Genomic DNA, 20,539 nt, shown 5'->3' on the forward strand with positions numbered 1-20,539 from the left:
ATTACATATTATACTTATATACACATATGTATGAATATTTATAAGCGCCGCACTTAAAGTACATACTTATATATATTAAAAAAACAAAAGAACCATGAAATTATCGGGATAGACTTTGAAATTGACGGCTTAATACCATACTTCATTAATAATTTTGTATATGAGATTTTTATATGGGTACGTATACATGTATGTATGTATATAAGAAATTAAAAAATGAATATGTATTAGATTAGGGCATACCGATTATATTTTTCATTATTACTTTAGAATATAATAGACTATATATGTATTAGCAAAAAAAAAAAAAATGAAGGAAAATGAAAAAAATCTTAAATAATAAAAGAAAAATTTTAATTTTAAAAATAAAAAAAAAATCAGCAAAAAATTAAAAAATTTAATTACATATACGAAAATGCTAAAATCATTGCCTACATAAATGTAAAAGAGAGACAGAAAATATTTAGAGAGACAGATAGGAGATTTTAAGGCAAAAAAGAGAAAAATAATAAAAATGAGAAAAAAACGAGAAAATTAATATTTATTTTCTTTTTTATTATTATTTTTATTGCTTTTTTTGTAAATTTTTATTATTATATAATTTTATATATATATATATATATACAAATTTATTTTTATCTCAAATAAATTAAAATCCATATTGTGTTTTGTTGTGTCAGCTTCCATTGGCAACAATAATAATATCAGAAATATAGAAAATAAAAACAAAAATGAAGAAAAATGAATTAAGGGAAGAAAACAAAAAATGAAAAATAAGAATAAAATATACAGGATAAACAAATAAAAGGACTCTTTTAACTCCGCCCATTTTTTGTATTTCAATAATGATAATAGTCATTGCTATTGGTTGATATACAAGGATATTACATCCTTAAATTTAATTTTCTATACATTTTTTTTGTTTGCTTTTTTGCCAATTTCGTTTTGTATTCTATGTATATTTTTTTTTTGTTTGTTATTCTTTTTTATTGTTTTCACTTCCATATTATACAATAAATGAATTTTATTTCTTATTATTGAATTAAGCTTATCATTTTATTTCATAGCCAGCAACAAATCGGTATTATATGGCAAAAAGGATCATCATTTTTGTTGATTACTAATTGAATTAGTTTTTGTATTTCGAAAACCATAATATTTTTTTTAGTGATTTCAAATATTTAGAGTGTTATAAAATAAAATACAGTGATAGGAAACACAGGAAAAAAAGAAGAAAAAAAAAACAAAATAATAAGAAAATAAATATATATATAAAAATAAAAATAAGAAAAAAATCAGAAAGAAAGGAAAATTTAAGGATATAAACAAAAACAACAAAAATAATAAAATAATAATAATAAATATTAAAGATAAAACAAAGAAAAATAAAGAGAAAAAAAAATTATTTTTTTGTTTTGGGTTTTTTTGTTCTATTGTGAATTTTGAAAATAATAAAAAAAATCAAAAATTATGTATTTTAAATATTATAATATTAATAACGGTATTAAATCATAGCAATAAAATTTATAATAATATTAAAAAATAAAGGAAAATAAATTTATATTCGGATTTGAAAATTAATATTTTTCTCTCGTCTCTGTCTCTCTTATATACTTATATACATAAACAGATATTGTATACGTTCTTTTTCCTTTTGGACTCTATACTATAATACTATATATATAGTATACTAATACAGAGATCATTCTGAAATTCTTACATAATTATTCAAATATGAAAATTATATTTTCAACATTAATTTTTATATACCTACGTACATACATATATAACTACACAATATTAAATTTAATTAATTAAAAATATAAATAAAGAAATAAAAGCAAAAAATATAGAAGAAAAATAGAAAAAAAAATATATAAAAATAAAAAAGAGTGTTTTGCTGTGATAGTGTTTTATTTAATTATTTATTTATATAAAAATAAAAAAATAAAATAAATATAAAAAATTAATAATTTATTTTAAATATTTTATATATACATACACACATATAATATACGAAAAAAAAAAAATTAAAATTTTGTTTGAAATTTTTTATAATTTTTTTTTATTTTTAATTTATAATGGAATACTCATATTTAAATCAAAGTGTATTCGATACAAATTATTTACAATCGAGTATCGATTCAAATACATTAAATAATATACCAATATCATATGGTGAATTAACAACACCATCATGTGGTCAATTATCACAAGTTGCATATAGATATTCCCAATCTGTACAAGGTACATCTGGTTTAACAACAAAATCACCATATAATCATCATCATTTAGGGCATTTAACATCAAATAATACAACAAATGAACAGCCAACATCATCATCGACATCATCATCGATAGCATCATCATCATTATTACCAGCAATTAATACAAATCATCAAAATTTAACAAATAATCCATCACAGTGCCTAACTGGACGTAATGTAACAGCAGCAAATGCTGCTGTTGCTGCTGCTGCTGCTGTTAATCAACATGTTCATAGATCACAAATGTTTCAAGCATCATTAAATTTACAAGGTATATATATATATATAAATCAAATATTTTTATACTCATAAATAATTTTATAATTTTATATTAAAAATTTAAAATAAATGAGATAAATTAATTTATTGGAAATATATTTTTTTATAATAATATTAAAAATTCGACACGTGTACTCTATTCAATGGCATCTTAATTGATTGATGTTTATTTATATATATATATATTTATATATATGCGCGATAATTATGTGGGAAAATGTGTTAAGAGCAAAGAATAAACAAGAACTTTTGGTAGCTTAAAATGGCTATGTTAATAAAGTTTCAAAATTTTAAATGACGATGTCCTAAATTTTCATTTAAAATCCGTCTTCAATGTAAAAATTAAAGATTTATTGTTTGCCTAAACTATTTTTAGAATTAAATAAATAAATTGAAATTAAAATTTCACTAATAAAAAGTATGAAAGATGGAAAACACGGATATCGTCATTTGTTGCCTGTATTGGAAATTATAATTATAATCTCTAGTATACTGAACACTAGATAATCATAAAAAAGAAGATATCCTTAAGGAAATAACTTTGAGCTCACATATTTTATAGTAAATTTTTAATATTTTGAGATTGTAGCCGAAAATATTTCACTTTAATTTGAAAGAAACATAAGAGAAACCACACCAATAATATGAAATATTTTATTTCTAAGAAATCAAATCTTCGCAAATTGAGCGCACAGTTTATTTCTACACTCTAGTTTCTTGTTATGTATGTAGTATCTGGCAACCCTAAAATATTATAATAAAACCAATTTATGATTTTATAATTCTATTACCTAAACGCAGAAAATGTTAAAAAGTCAGTCTTGAAACAGTTTGAGATCATTCGAGAAGAATCACGCTAAGAATTAAGAATAAGCAAAGATTAATTCTAATTTTTATTAAATCAATTAATAAAAATTAGAAGCAAAAAATTAAATTTGAGCAAGTTTAAAATAAGTTTTAGAATTTACTAAAGTTTAGAATAAAGATTTTTCTCGTTACGAATATAAGAATAAATTTTGTTTAGTTTATTTTCGAATGACAATAGCTCTTAATGTCCTCTTCCATATATGATGTTTTATTCATAGCACCCATTTAAAATTATTTGAGAAAAAACTTAAAATTAATATCTGCCATAGGTGCTATTTTACTTAAATTTCATGACATAAATTCCTTAAACTTCGATTGCAAATATTTGTAATCTCTTTTTTACAATTCCGTATTAGAAAATAATGAAAAATCATGCATAATATCCTAATATATAATAGAACTTAAAATAATTAAGGCTTACGTGTAGAATATTTGAAATAAATTAACGTTAAGAAAGCTAAATTCAAATTAATACTAAATCTACAAAAAAAGCAAACCTTTCGATCTTTTCTTTGGTGCGTTATCAAATTTGATATAGTTTCTGATAAATCGGCTTTTAAATATTATATAAACTGCATTGTATACTTATATCGCTGGGCAAGTGCCGCTTTTTTTCTACAATTTCTAGCATTTCCAAAATATTTTTAGTTACAAGAAACTATTCAGAAATTTTATTAAAAAAACTATTTTAAAAGTTTAGCATTTTACAAAAATTCAATAATTAAATTCTTGTGGAAAATTTAGAGGAAATATCAAATTCAGAGAAATCATGCCACGATCTGCCTCTACACAAAAAAAATAATTGTAGGAATTGGAAATTAAGACATGACGATTTTCTTTCATTTTTGTTTTTTTTTGCGGAAATAGAAATTAATTTAATTTTTATAATGCATTGAAAATTTCATTAAATTGATTGGATGTAAAACAGGTGTTTCGTACAATCATTTTGGACTATTTTGCAGAATGTGCCGATATTTGAATTATGGCAAACGGTTTCCGATTTAATCTATGATTTGTAAAGTACCATGCTAACTCTTAACAATTTAAGTCTAAAACTTGTATTTATTTATCTTTAGCTCTAACCGATAAATTTAGTATGCATGTAAGAATTTGAATAATTCCCTTTTTACTATAATTATAATTTTATATTTAAAAAATCTTAGAGCATTAAGTTTCAAAAAAAACCATCCTAATATAAAGCTTGAATTGTGTTGTTATTTAATATATGTAGTTAGGGTGGAAGATCTTTACACTATAACAATATACTTGAACGCAAGTCCGGTAAAGCTTAAATGGCAAAGAAGTAAAATATCGAAAAATGACCTGTTACAAGTTTTGAATAGTAGTAAATTGGGAGCTCGCGTTCTATCGCCGAAAAATTTTCATTTGGTGGTCACGGACTCTTAGTAAGAGAATAATTTTAACACAAAATTATTTCTATCAAAATTATAAATTGCATATGAGCATATAACACTAGCTCTCTTTATAGTTATAAAATCTAACATGGTATAACTCTCTGAAAAAGTGAGGTCTATTACTGTTTTTCGGATTATTTTCTTGCATATTTCCAATGAATTTTAAGAAAAATGTGTCCATTATAGTTACTCTGTTTGTGTCCATCTGCCCGTTTATTCGGCTGCTTACAAAACTTTTAAACTGTTTAACATAAATGATAATAAGATTTTTTAATTTTTATCACTTTATCCTAAATTTATGCAATACTTTATGATAACGAGAGAAATATTTTTACCTGTATTCGATACCCAGACCTCAAAATCTATAGAAATACGATATTGTTTACCTTTAGAGAAATAATGTAAGCCTAAACGACGCGTGAGAAAGTTATGTTTTTCTTTATATTATTTATTAACCGTTACATCTGATGTTTTCTTCTCTTCTCTTTAGTAATTCTGGTTGTTGTTTAATTTTAATAAAGGACAATTGCAATTTTTATTTGGTAAGAGGGAAAATATAATTTATTCCTCGAAACAACGACGTTTATCTTTTTCCTCAGTACCTTTAGAAAAAAATTTACTTCTTGGGGGTTATAATTTAACTTTAGCAGGTAGGATATAATCAAATAAATCTAGTTCAACAAACATCTATATTGTTACTTTTGGCCATCAAAAATACGAAGGATGATAAAGCCAAAATCTGATAAATGCTGAAAGCTTCATGCGGATAGCACAAAGTTGAGCTCTGCCCCTCTTGTATATAATTTAATAAAAAGGAAATGGGCAATATTACAAAAAGAGAAAATGGCTTGATCGACCACATTTTTTGTATAAAATTTCATATTTCATTTAATAGAGTTAATATTTTGAAGAAAGCCACATGAAATGTCTGCAAAAGAAACATAAGAACAGTTTATCTAATAATTTATTATATAAAAATTATAATTAATAAGAAAATGTAATAAAAATTCTTAGACAATTTCTCGCATATACATAAAAGAAGTTTTTAACTTTCATATGTACTGCCTCTTTCGTATTTAATAGAAATGACTTGATATATATATTTCTAGAAAGTAATTAAAGAAACAAAATTTTAGAAGTAAATTTATGTTCCTTCTCCCAAACTTTACTTACTTAGACCTCTAAACTTCGTCCTCTTAGCATTTCCATTTAAAACCGAAATTTTTTCACATTATTTGGCATACACTTTTTACAGTATTTCACTTTCTCGGCATGAAATAATGATTAACTAAATCTTGTCCAAAATATTTTTCTACGAAATTTTAAGAAAAACATGGAAATAAAATTTGAGTAAGTATGTAAGGAAAATGTTGTGTTGAAGTGTTGCGTTAATTCTTTTTTCAACCTTTGCCTCCTTCGCTTTTTCAACATAATTTTTACCGTAAATTTTCCAGCTCAGTCTTCAATAATTTGGAATCGCTTTTTGGGTATTGGTAAAATAACAACCATATTTTAACCACTTCTGTGTAAAATTTTTATTTTACTGAAGAAAAAAAAATTAAAAAGAAATTGATAAAAACAGAGTTATGTTCGAAGTATGTATGAACAGAACATATAGATGCGCCTCTTTAAAAAGAAAAAATAACTGGTTCTTAGAACTACGCTTTTATCCAGGCTCAATTTTAAATTTCATTCAATTTTTAATGAAAACCCTGTAGATAACTATTATGATAAGATAATGTAATCTTTCAACTGAAATTATGGAAGTATGGATTTTTTAAATAATCTAAAAATGGTTGCTAAAATGAAAACAAAAATAGAAGAATCTAAATTTATTATACCCTGCACTTTTTGAAGGGTATATTCACTTTGGTATGGAGTTTGTAACCACTTTAAGGAATCATTTCCGATATGGACAAATGTATATATTCTTGGTCAGCGTAAAATTTTGCGATAATTTAGACATATCCGCCCGATCGCACAATATCTCAAAAATGAATAAAGCAATCGGAACCAAACATTCACAAGTTGTTTATTTTGCACAAACGACGACTACTTTTGTAATTGAGCCAATTCGGACAACGGGTAACTGTCAGACAACTCCAAAAGCTAATTTAAAATATTTTTAAAAATAACAAAGCTAGATTCATGAAACTTGGCAGTCGTGTGTCCTATTTCAGTCCACACATATCCCTGAAGTTCTTATGGAATGGCCTAACAGGTTTAAGTTGCTGCTATGAAACTACAAAAGCTAATTTAAAATATTCAAAAAAGTAACAAAGCTAGATTCATGAAACTTGGCAATTGTGTGTCCAATTATAGTTCACACATATTCATGCAGTTTCTATAATGTGGTTTGTCAATGTCGAATACTTGGTATATAACAATAAGAGCTAATTCTAGATATTTCAAAAACAAATTTTAAACTCATATTGCTAATGTGCAGGGTATAATTCGGTTGGTTTATACCGACTGAAATTTTTTACTTGTTTTTATCAAATTTTTTGAAAAGACTGCAGCTTATATAGTACTTATATTATAACTACATAAGTACTTTATAAGCTACAGAAATCAAATGCGCATTGCAATTTCTATTTAGTACTGATCCCTCAGGTAAAGTTAATATTTCCTATGCAACCGTTTTCCTTATGATCATATGTATTATGTTGAAGCTAAGAGAAACTATGACTTACTAAGAAACACAAGAAAAATTATTTGCACAGACAATAGTAGAATCATGATCACAAAGGAAAAACGATTTATCACAGTTTCAAAAAAATATTTTTTTTCTGTAGAATTGTAATCTTATAAAATATATAAAAATTCTAAAATATTTAGATATATTAATTAATCAAGAACAAAAATTTTGAATTATTATTGAAAAGTTATGCTTATTTTACAGGATTGCCGTTCAAAAATTATGTTAATCATGATTCAGTTTTATCAGAGAAACGAAAACAACGTAGAATACGTACAACATTTACATCGATTCAATTAAAAGAATTAGAAAGGGCTTTTCAGGAAACACATTATCCAGATATTTACACTAGGGAAGAAATAGCTATGAAAATAGATTTAACTGAAGCAAGAGTTCAGGTAAGTTTAAATTGATGGTAACGTACTTTATAATTTATAATTAGAAAAACAAATTTTACTCACACTTTTCCAAACATATTTTCCGTCGTCGGTGAAAATTACTAAAAGTTGAAATAACTATCATTAATATTAATAAGGACAAGCTTTTTAAAATTAGGAATTTGAAAGTTAGGTTAAAAGCAATCATTTAGTGCTTGCAATATTTCATAAGGAACATTTTTTTTATTCATTCATACTTATATGAAAGAGATGTCACCGGAAGAGTTTAATGCGCGATATGTCATAAAATACGAAGAGTTTAATATGTAACCAGTATGCAGTAGCCAAAAAAGTTGGTTTCAGGTACGCATTTTGTTTCTCACAATTTTTGTTGCCAATTGAATGAGTGAGCATCACAAATTTTAATAATGCAGTCGAAAAAAATGTTTGTCGTATTATATTGCATATTGGGAAATGATATACTGAATTAGACTATTATTAATTTAAGACCATAAAAATTGGAACAATTTGTTATTTCATTCTCATAACAACTTACTTTTCTATTATATGTGCAATACTTGATACTTACTACATTTAATACATTATATGCTCTGCAAAAATTGTTACCCTTACTTACATTGCAGATAAAATATGCTTTAAATAAAAAATATTTTATGAATTATAAAATATGCCTATATAAAATTAGGAATAAAATATGATGTCAGAGTTCAATTTCGACTGACCGACCGCAAGTTATATCAGTAGACGTACACGAGCGAAATCTTAAAAATGCATGTGATAACTAAATACAAAATTTAGTTTGTTAAACAAAATGTTTAAACAAATGAAATTTTCTAAATTTTTATTCAAGTAAATCGAATGATAAAAAAATTTTAGTTATTTTTAGAACATTTTTGAAAGTTACCAAATATATGCATTTGGTTATTTCGGTAATTTAATTTTAGTTTCTATTCACGCTTAACATTATGAATTTTTATCTGTGAACATTGTAACCGCATTTGAGATAAGAGCATTAAACAATTTTCAATAAAGAAAGTTGGATAAAACCAATGGTTTGTAAAGAAGCACTTTTTCCTTAAACAAGTACAAATTGTTTTTTTAAAAACAATCTATTACATTATTTAAAATACTGCAATTAATATATCAAATAATATTAAATATTGCATATATTTAGGATGAGCAAAAAAAAAATTGAATCCAAGTGGTTGAACTCGAATATGTACGTGGTTAAAATAAATAATTACATACATTTGTGATGACATGGCATTTACTGTTCATAGATCTTGAGGAGTTGTAACTTTTGGAGGGATGAGGGTGAGATATAGGAAAAAATTTCTTCCACCAGTACAAATAAGTTTCCAGTACAAATCTTTTGGACACATACGGGCATACGGACGGACAGAGTGGAATTAATATTTTTTTTAAAATGTGCTAAAAGTGAAAGAAAATCATTGAATTTAAACCTAATTTTTATTTACATGTATGTATTCCTAGTATAAAATTTTCATGTTTCCTATATCGCACCTATATGGGAATATTTGGGAGATTCTGGAATTATTATTAAAATATGTAGAATAAGATAGATAAAGAATATCAAGCCAATTCAGAGACTTAAACTCTGTTAGAAATTATTAAAATTTCAATTAGTATGGTAAACAAAGCATAGTCAAAGTTTTAACTATAACTTATCCAATAATACTTCGTTGTTAAGTTACACAAATAGTCTACATTTTTTATTAGCTCGAGAATAATAATAGTGTATATGGAAGATATCCAAATTTTTTGCTTAATTATCCTAGAATGCATGAAATAATTTTTGGTTGACAGTACCAAAATATTGTCACTGCGTTACAACATTCCTGTTCTAAAGATTTTAAAACGTGAATTCAAGTAGTTCTATAACTAACTATTTTTTCAAAAGCTGAAAATTCTAATGAAAATGCCATATATAGAAAAATTTTCGACAGCACAATCCCAAATATTCCTATTCAAATTAATTTAGTACCACCGCCGGTTAAAGACAATAATTGAAAATTTTAAAAGTTGTCTACTGTTATCTATGCGGCAATGAATTTTAGATCAGTTTAAAAATTTTGAGCTGTAGAACATGCTGCTAAGATTCATGTACAACGCTAAAGAATTAAAGAATCGCCGCTTTGCAAAATTCTGTTCTTAACCCTTATAACTAATTGTAAAGGACTTATGAATTTTAAATACTTACGACTATTTGTCGTAATTTCAATTATTAAATTAATTTTTTTTTTATCTGCCATAAAAATTGTTTCGAAATTTTGAAAATTTTTCTCTAAATCAAAATTGTTGTATGTGTAGGCATTATTTCATTTCCTCCTGTTCTATATGTCTTTGATTTCACTAAGTGCCATTTGACATTTTTACGCAATCTGCTAATTATTGACGTGACAGTTCTCATTTTTACTTGACATTTCCATGTTTAACATCAAATTATAATACATAAAATAATAATAAAAAAATTGAAACATAATAAAATGTCAACTTTTTGTTTAATACTCTGAAATTTCAATGAAAATTTTCGGTTCCTTTTGTTTGCAAGTAGAACAATTTTTTAAAGAACATTAGAATTATAAATGAATTTAAAAAGTTAAATGTGAATTTTTAACAAAATAAAAGATTTTCTTAAAATTTTTAATATAAATTGGATGGAATGGGGTGCAGGGGGTTGAGGTACATGATAATCCTTTATTACAATCAATATAACAGCACCAGATTTACAATTATCTGAACAAAAAATTTAAAGTTTACTTTATTAATGAAGTCATTCATGAGATGCGCTTTTGTACATAATTTTCTTTAAATATTGATAATCCTTGAATACCTTGAAGCTGTATAAATTTTTATTTTTATTTAGTATTCAGTATACATACAATACATATATACATATGAATATAAAACAGGACATGCATTTAGAAATGTGCTTATAAATTTGAGTAGCATACTTTGTTTATTTGCCAAAATTATTTTCAATGAAATCAAACAAAAAATTAAAAAAAAAAACATTTTACTAATTAAATGTTATTTGGTTCTTTTTAAAATGTTATTTTTGTTGATTTTTAATTTAAGCAAAAAAAAAAAACCAGAGCAGAACGACTTGTAATAAATTTTCCTCATATTTTATGATTTTTATTTTTTTTTTTTATAGAATTGTCATAGACAATTTTGTTCCTTGTATATGCATGCAATTTTTAATGTCAACAAAATGGGGAAATGAATTGTGACAGATGTAAAAACATTAATCCGTTCCAATCATTTAACACTATATGTATACTAATATGTAGCTGGTCTATAGAGAAAATATTATTTTGTATATTTATCACATTATTTACTATTTACTAACAATTATGGACGCACGTTTACAATGCATTTAAAAAGAAGAAAAAAAAAGAAGAATTTAATTCAAGTTGAATTTTTCAGATGACGGTGATAAGATAAATCATTTCTACACACATATATATACATTAGACTGTATGCAAGTGTGTGCAATGTATATGTGCAGATATCGGGCAAAAGTACTTTAAGCATCGAAATGAACAGTAAAAAAAATTAAAATGACAACACGATTGAACTTTCAAAAAAAATTATTTTATGTATAACGATATGAATGAATATTTGAGGGGTGTTATAGATTTTCAATACTTTTCGTAACACCAAGAAATATTCCAGAAGTTATTTAAATTATATTTCTCGCAGCGGTACGAATATTTAGAATTACCATACAGTTTTAAAACAAATTTTACCTTTTATCCCAGCAATTTTAGTGACTACAACAGTTCTCTTAGTTTAGAGCGAGTTTGCCAATACAGTAACTTTAAACAAATAATGTTTGTGCGAAATTGCATGATTATGATTTAAAATTTGATGAAATTTTATTGATTTGACCTAAATTTTCGTGAGATTTGAAAGAAAGTAGGAGGGGGCTCATAAAAAATTGAAAAAAACGGCAAGGACTCTACGAGAGAAAAAAGTTTGGGAACCTATGCTCTTCCAACTATTTCTATACTCCTTATATATAATTTGTTCATTAGTTTTTGTTTGTACATGATGGACATTGGAAGTATGGGATGAATTAATTAATCTACGTGAAATTCTGAGTTTTATTAAATTTATATATTTTTGGGTAAATCACAATTTTGAAAGTTGATCAAAATTTGAAAATTAAATGATCCGCTAAAATGCCACGGCCGAAGAGTGCGATGGATCTTGAAAATATTTTTTTTTTTAATTAAAAATGAAATAAAATTTAAAATTACGAATTAAGTCGAAAATTCGGGACATTAAGTGTACATATGTATTACAATATTTCATTTACGGTTAATAATTAATTTCTTGAATGAGAAAATAAATTAACGTGGACCAATAATTTTCCTCTTAAATTTTTTTATTAATATAAGTACTAAATTACATGGCTAAAATTGTAGACGTTGGAATGTTATAAGCACTTAATGCTATTGTACAGTTACAGTACTTGTTAACTTAATAAACAACTGCACATCATATTTCATGCTGCAGAACAAAGCACACATATAGCAGTATCCTTCACAAAATATACGACGAAGTCATGCAAATTATAAGCTATTTATATAAACACGTACATCGTACTTCATAATGGTTTATTGTCACCCACTCTATCTACAATTTTTAAACAACATCTACAGAATCACTTTCATAATGCATGTATATTTCATACATTAAGTAATGCGTACATGAAAAATTAAAAATAAATATAAAAAAAAAAATACCAGCCATAGAAAATAATAAAAACAAATTTTTCACATCCCTCAATTAACACTTGCTATTTCTTTGTTTTTTTTTGTTCTATTTTGTTCTGTTTTGTTACCTAAAATAATATTATTTCTGATCATTTAGATTCTTTATATTATCCTGTAAACAAAATTCTTATTATTTACTTCTATTTACGTATGCATGTACATATTTATACACACAGTGGCTTTATTCTTACTTTTATCGTACTACTGTACAACTTTAAGAGTTTACAATCATAAATTTTATAATCATATGAATAAATAGATACGGTGTAGTTTTTAAAGGGGATGACAGAATTTTTTGTTTGTTCTTCATTTATTTTTTATTTTTTTTTTTGATAATTTTATAATGCCAAGTATTAGTAGAATAAAGTTGATGTTATAAAGTTAGCAACTAGTTGCAACAATAAAATATATTCGAAATCAACAGCTATTTTTGCCGGTTGTATTGAATAAAATTTAAATGCGGTATTAGAATCGAAACAAATTTTGCAAGACATAATGAAAATGCAGGGCTGGAAATTAGAGAAATATAAATTAATTATTTTTAGCATGGATTAGATTTGTTGGTCTTTTTGTACTCCTTTGTGTCCCCAATAACGTCTAAACTAATTGTGTTTCCCGCTTATTCGTATTTTTTATTAATTTTAAATTCAGAATTCTCTAATTGGATATGCCATTTTTTTAACACTTTCACTAATTTGCTCAAGAAAATTTTCTAATTTTTTTTCTTAAAATATCGACTTGATTTGTCAAAAACTGTGTGAATGAACGACGACTAAATTTTGAAAAAAAAACATGACAAGGAATAAGAACAAATTCTTGTAACTTGAAAATTACAGTTTTCTCACTTAAATCTATGACACTCACTCAATTTCTTTTCATTTCTCGTAAAAAAGCAAGGCACATAATTAAGCCTTTAAGTATTCTTTATGCGTAAATGCAATGAGTTTATAAACTTTTGGAATTGATCAAGTGTTAGGAACTAGACTCTAAGTGAGAATCTATTTAGCATTCTTTATTTTCATTTTCTTCATTAAAAGTAAAGAACTGATGAACTTTTTGGTTGAATAACATTATAAAAATAGAAAATGATTCACTAAATTATTTGAAAAAATCAGACTCCGGAAACTGGTTGAGTTTTGGATTCTTTGTAAAATATTTCAAGAACTTTGAAGTATTTTTCAGAGTTTTCCTGTAAATTGTTATACTAATTGAATATAGAATTATGCTAAATGGTATAGCGGATATCACTTTGAAAATTCATAGTGAGGTCGTTCATGTGCGGTTCACATCACATTTTTTTATATTTTCGTTAAATAAACACTTGTAAGTAATAAAAACTTGCTCATATATTTCAAGTGTATATATATATGGAAAGGTGTTTTACTTATGATGATTCTTATATACGATTTCAAGTATATCAACTAAAATAAAAATATCCTTTAACATAATATTAATATACTAGCAAGAATATTTCAATTGAATGAGATTTTTTTGGTAAAAAACCAAAAAATGAGAGGAATGGAAGGGATAAAAATATTATAAAATAATAATTTTCCACCCTTACATTTTTATAGTTTTGCACTATAGAACATTTAAGTCATTTATCAAAAAAAAAACCTTGTCTTTGTTTTCTTGCTTTTTTTTTCAAATCCTTTGTATAATTCAAATGTGTTTTCTATATTAAATTAAAATCTATATCTTTTAGAACGTATGGTACAAAGGATACAATAAGGATGGTGTTTATTACTTTAGTATTCCACGGTTTTACTATTTTTGATTACCGTGTGTTTTTCTATATTTAATAAGAAATATTATAAAAGGACGACAATTTAATATTAAAAACTCACCGATTTAAACACAAAATAAAAGAAATGAACAGAGAAGGGCTATGCGGACTATTAAAATTGTCATTGTGATAAATAAAACCATATTTCACTTGTTGATTAAAAACAATGATTTGTTTCCGAAAAAGGAGACCTCTGCAGAAAATTATATAAGAGCATTTGGTATGTAATGGAAATATTAAATGGAATGATAGTAAAATTATAACACTGTTAATTATTTTAATATTTTTTCATATGAAAATGAATAGTTTTGGATTATAGAACAACTATTTTTCATTCGTTTATTAAGTACAATGAATATTTAATGAGATTGAATAGAATTTAAGGAACGCACTTAGTACGTATACGAGAATAATTTAAAATTATCGTAGTTACTACTACTACACAGAAAAAAATGAATTAGATTTTTCAACTAATCGTAATTAGCTGATCACAAATTAGGTGTTTTTTATAAACAATTAGAAGTATTGACAACTCCTTTAGTTGTTTTAAAATTCATTATTAGCTGGCTCAACTATTTAGAATTAGTTGAATGCAATATTAAAAAAAATAGGTGATATGTCTAATCCTTTAGGTGTATTATCTAAAATAAGTAGTTGAAAATATTCAACTAATTTTAATAGACATTTCACCTAAACATTTGGTTATTTTAGAAAAGAAAACAAAAAATAAATTTACAGTTTTTATATAAATTCCTAATCAATGACTACATTTTTAAATATTTTGACTACAACAGTAGTTGATTTAGCTATTTCATTTTATATCAAAAGATTGACTAAAACATTAGCTGAACTACCGAAAACATTAGTTGAGTTATGAAAAGATCAAAATGTTTTATTTAGAAAAAAAAAACCAAAGTACCGCTACTTTTCTTCTTCAATGACTACTTTTCTAGATATCTTAACTATAACTTTATGTGATTCAGCCACTTTATTTTGCTCCAAAAAAAAATTAACTAAAACATTAGTCGAAATATCGAAAACATTAGCTGAATTCACATAAAAACACTCGTTTTATCAAGAGAAAATTCAAAGTACCGCTAGTTTTTTTTATATTCTAATTTTTAAAGTATTTGAATAGAAGCTAGTACATGGTGAATATTGATATAGTTAAGAAGCATAGTTTTGTTTTTGTAAAGTAAATTTTTAGTGATTGAAATTAATTTTAAAAAATGTAAAAAATAAAACAAGGTTCTGATACATTATCTACATCTAATACAGTAGGAAATTGGCTTTCAAATACACAGAGTACGTCTACGTTGCAGCAAGGTAGTAGCATAAGCGAAACTTTCGATTTGGTTAGTAGTTGTTTTTTTATTGTTTATACGTTAATGTAATTACTTGGATTCTTGATATAGTTTTACTTTTAGTAAATTTACGTTGGAGCTAAAGGTCAACGAGGTAAATTACTAGAAAAATATTACAGTTTATCTAAAAAATACCAAAACACAGGAGTGTTAAAAACTTTCAGAAAGTCAATCATTACATTTGGAGCCTGAAAAATTTGAAATTTGAAAAACTAAGTTGCACAAATAAATTATATGTCCACAATACTTTATACCAAATTAATGACGTAATTACTTTTAGTGATTTGAAAACCAATAAGTTTTTTTTTGATTACCTATATATGTTTTAAAAATAATACATTTTTCTTTTGTTGTGAATAAAATTAAATGAAACATAACTTAATTTTTAATTTATAACATCCTCTTATTTTCAGGATTAAGCCTAAATAAATTTAGAAGAGAGCCGAATTTATTTAGGTACTTTTTCTAATATAATAGGTAAAAACTCTATTTTACTTATCTAATTAAATAGTTATATTTTCGATTCTTATAACTAAATAATTAGGCATATTATCTATTGTAGGGAATATTTTTCAGCTACTTATTTAGGTGAAATTCCAATTTCTTTAATTGAATTCCAAAAAGATTTTAAAATAATTCAACTAAAAGATTAGGTGAACCAACTATTTGCTTAGTTGAAATCCAGACAAATGTTTAGGTGTTTTAGCTAGTATTGTAGATAAATTAGCTAATTTATTTGGTTAATTTTCCTAATTATTAAAAAGTAAATTCAGCTAATTTAAATTAGGCAATGTAGCTAAATAGTTTAGGAGGCTGAAAATCAAGCATTTCATTAGGTGATTTATACTATTGTTTTAGGTAAATTTTCTACTCTTTTTTTTCTGTGTATATGTTTACAATCATACCCCATCTTTAATGCATATACAACCCTCATTTCTAAATTTATATAGAATTTTGTGGAAGTAGTTTTGAGAAATTATTGAATTTTAAAATGTTCTTATATTTCATAACAATGAATAAGTTAAGGTATGTGAAAAGGATTTAGATTTAAATTAATAGGATTAAAATCAATTTTATTTATGGACATATGTGTGTATCTACAAATATAAGTTTTTACATGCACGATGACATAATAATTATAGATTTTGTTTATATATATATATATATAGAATTTTGCGGTTAAGACCGGTAATTGAAGAGGACGTTTTTCTTAATTAGATGGTTTAACAATAATTTTAATTTAATTATTAGTGTATAATTTTAAAGGTGAAAATATCATTTAAAATTACTATTGAAGGTAATCAAATGCAATTAATAAGAAGAAAAGAATTTATTATGAAAATTATAATTATTTTAAATTATTTTAAAATAGGAACAAATAATTTCAGTTGGGACTCGGCGTTTGGAACTGTGATTAAGTGATGCACAAAAATTAAATTATTGTAAAATTCTCTAAATTTTAAATGTAGACAATTCAATCGATTTTTTGATTAATATTCGATTAATTCAATAACTCCGGGTCGATTAACATTTCCAAGCTTTCTTTAAATTTGCACAAAATTGACAAAGACAAATAAAAATTGAGTCGATTAAATGAATGTTTTTTAAAATAGTACTTTTGTTTTTAGTAATATGAGGTTCACCTCTCGTGATTACATGGTTTCTTATTGAAATAATTCAATTATTTTGGTCTAATTTTGCATAAATTTAGGATAAGTCTTAATGTGGTTCCGACAAAATTATTAACCAATCGAAAATTTTAATTTTACTAACACATTTATGCAAAATTAAAATGGTTGGAGAATTCATTCCTCCACTTTTCTGAGTTGCAAAGAAAATTTAACTCGAAGGCTGAAGGGGTAAAACACATATACGCACATATTTTATTTCATATATATTTATTTTATTAAACAGTTTTTGTTTGATGAAAATAATTACAATGTGAGGTCTTCGGAATCAGTCAATATTTCAATTGTGTCAATATTTCAATAATCAATAATCAGTTAATATTTCAATTAATGAAAAACTTTTCAATTGAAATATTTGAAAACTCTGAAATTGAGTTCAAATCGATTTTTTGTTATTTTTCATTCCAAGTAAGAAGGGTTTTCAATATAGTGTTGCCATATATATTGTGTTGACACAATAGAGTTTCGATATATATTTTGTATTCAATTTCTATTATTGACTATAAAATAAAACTGCGTTAAATTTGAACCCTTTTTACATTTCGGAATAAAAAATTGGATAAAGTAGAATAAAATCTTAAAATCTATAATAATCTTACCTAAGTATAAAAATTTGTTATTTTTAAAAAAATTTTATATATATAGGTTTGGTTTCAAAATCGTCGAGCAAAATTTCGTAAACAAGAACGTTTAATACAACAAAAAAGTCAAAGCTCTAGTTCAACATCAAAGGATACAACACAAACGACAACAACTACAAGTAATTCAAAAAAAGAAATAAAATCTTCACAAGAACCATCCGAATCATCTAAAGATTTAAAAATTTCAAATTGTTCAAATTCTAATTTAAATATTTCAGAAAATCAAGACCATCAAGATAAAATTACTGAAGGTTAGTAAAAAAAAAATAAAAATATTTAATTTAAATTTTTTTATTTTGCATGTTCTTGCCTTTTTATTCTATGCGCTCATAAATGATTTATTGCTAGAAAATTTTCATATTTTTTTTAATTAAAAAGGGAAATGAAAAGAAAATACGAAAATGGTTTTGTTTTAAATTATTGTTTATTATTTTTATTTCTATTTTTTTTACAGATAAAAAATCACCTAGCAGAAATAATAAATGGATAAATGCTTCAAATTTATTCCTGCAATGTAAGCAAAGTATTGGGTATAACAATCATATCACAGTAGGAACATCACCTTTTTCATCATTAATAACAACAACTTCTGGTGCCGGATACCTATACGATTCACTGGGATATAAATAATCTTTTGTATACTTGTACTTTATTATTATTATTATTATTATATGATTATTATTATTACTATTATTGATTATTGATTATTTAAATGAGAAAAAAAAAAGAAAAAAAAAAACTAATATATAGAAAACAATTATATAAATTATATAAATTGAAATAAAATAAATTAAATATTAGTATTTTTTGAAATTGTTTTGGAATTGTTTGTCAAAAAGGAATATATTTGGAAAAGCACAATCACTGTATCAACCAGAAATACTACTTCATAAGAGTCATGGAGTTCAAATTATATGTTTTCGACTCAAAAATTACTAGTATACATAGATTTATCGTGTAACTAGTTCAATAACAAATAACATTGCTTAGGGCTTCATAAAAGGGTGAAATTATTATGTGCAACTAGCGGCCAAATCGTAATGGTTTCCGAAATACAAGGATTTTTGCGAAATTTTTCTACTTGCCTAAATTTTTTTTGCACATAACTCCTGTTAACCAAGCGATAGAAACTTGAATTTTGAAAGTTTTTGAAAGGAGCTATAAAGCGCTTGAGATGTTAATTTTATTTTGTATTTTATGTATTTTCGGAACAGCAATCATTTCAATTTTAGAAATATTCAAAATTTTTTCCTTTTTAGTTTTCTTAATCACAAAAATTTCATATGAAATTTTTTCATTCAAAAATTATCTATGGTTTCGGAGATGTAGAGAAGATAATACAAAAATCGAAGTACATATATGAAATTTAAAAACATAAATGGGTTCCAAAGGAGGGTTCAAATTTTGTTTTACTGTGTTTTGAGGAAATTTCCATTTATTTGGAATTTCAGTTTCCTGATTTTTAGCTATTAAATGAAAATATTACTCAAATTCGTATTACACAGTCTTCCTTATTATTTTTTGAATAATTTTTTTATATTTATAAAAATTTAAATCTCCTTCTTCATATCATCACAGTTGATTTAGAATTTCCGTTTAAAGAAGAATTTCAGTTGTAATCAAAGAGATTTAGAAAGTAGTGAAAAAAATTAAGCAATTAATATTAAATTTTTAATTTATTCTTTACTTACTTTCGAAGTAGAAAATCAAACAATAAAATTTTGTTAATAAAGCAAATTTTTTCATAAAATTGCCACAGATTTTTACATTTTTCTTGTATTTTATAAAATATTATCTATTTGTTTGTCCAGGAATTTTTCAGTTGAATAAATTTAAATTTAGATATTTTTTGTTAATGGAATTCTCAACTTTTACTCATTTAGTACCTTTAAATTTTATTCGTAAAATTACAGTCTTCAACCTACATGAAAATATTTTATAAATTTTATGATAGATAAGATAATTGTCAATAGTTTGTTTTTAAATATAATTAATAAATTAAATGATAAAATGGTATTAAATAGGTAATTCTTAAGAAAATATTCACGACTCTTTAGTCTTTATATAAAGTTTTTTTTTAAAAACTAAAATTTAAAAATTTTATTAATATTATTAATGAATGTAGACTGTTTATTAAAATTAAAATTTTATGCTATTTGTGATAATCTAAATTGCAGGAAAAACGCAATCTTTGCCAAGTTTTATGATCCAAATTGTAACTGAAAAATTTTTACAACGTCAAATAATCCAAAATGTTTAGTAAATGTCAAATAAAATCAAGAATTAACCAAACCTTGCATCTTAAAATTTTAGCATATATTACTTAAACTC

At 24.5% G+C, this 20,539-nt stretch overlaps 1 protein-coding gene across 1 annotated transcript; it reads left to right on the forward strand.

Annotated features, from left to right (window-relative positions):
* Positions 1–2,081: 2,081 nt before the first annotated feature.
* Positions 2,082–18,838, forward strand: LOC129610837 (paired mesoderm homeobox protein 2B-like). Its single transcript, XM_055523592.1, has 4 exons — positions 2,082–2,538; positions 7,731–7,924; positions 18,213–18,459; positions 18,663–18,838. Exons 1-4 carry the CDS (start codon positions 2,082–2,084, stop codon positions 18,836–18,838), a joined length of 1,074 nt encoding a protein of 357 aa, XP_055379567.1.
* The last annotated feature ends 1,701 nt before the right edge of the window (positions 18,839–20,539 follow it).

The sequence above is a fragment of the Condylostylus longicornis genome, unplaced genomic scaffold (genome assembly GCF_029603195.1).
Source record: "Condylostylus longicornis isolate FDR11 unplaced genomic scaffold, ASM2960319v2 ptg000048l, whole genome shotgun sequence".
NCBI lineage: Eukaryota > Metazoa > Arthropoda > Insecta > Diptera > Dolichopodidae > Condylostylus > Condylostylus longicornis.

Excerpts from the sequence above, each read along its gene's own strand:
- LOC129610837 (XM_055523592.1), top strand. The coding sequence starts at position 2,082 with ATGGAATACTCATATTTAAATCAAAGTGTATTCGATACAAATTATTTA. Across the intron at positions 2,539-7,730 it reads AGCATCATTAAATTTACAAG|GATTGCCGTTCAAAAATTAT; the intron begins GTATATATATAT and ends CTTATTTTACAG. Across the intron at positions 18,460-18,662 it reads TCAAGATAAAATTACTGAAG|ATAAAAAATCACCTAGCAGA; the intron begins GTTAGTAAAAAA and ends TTTTTTTTACAG.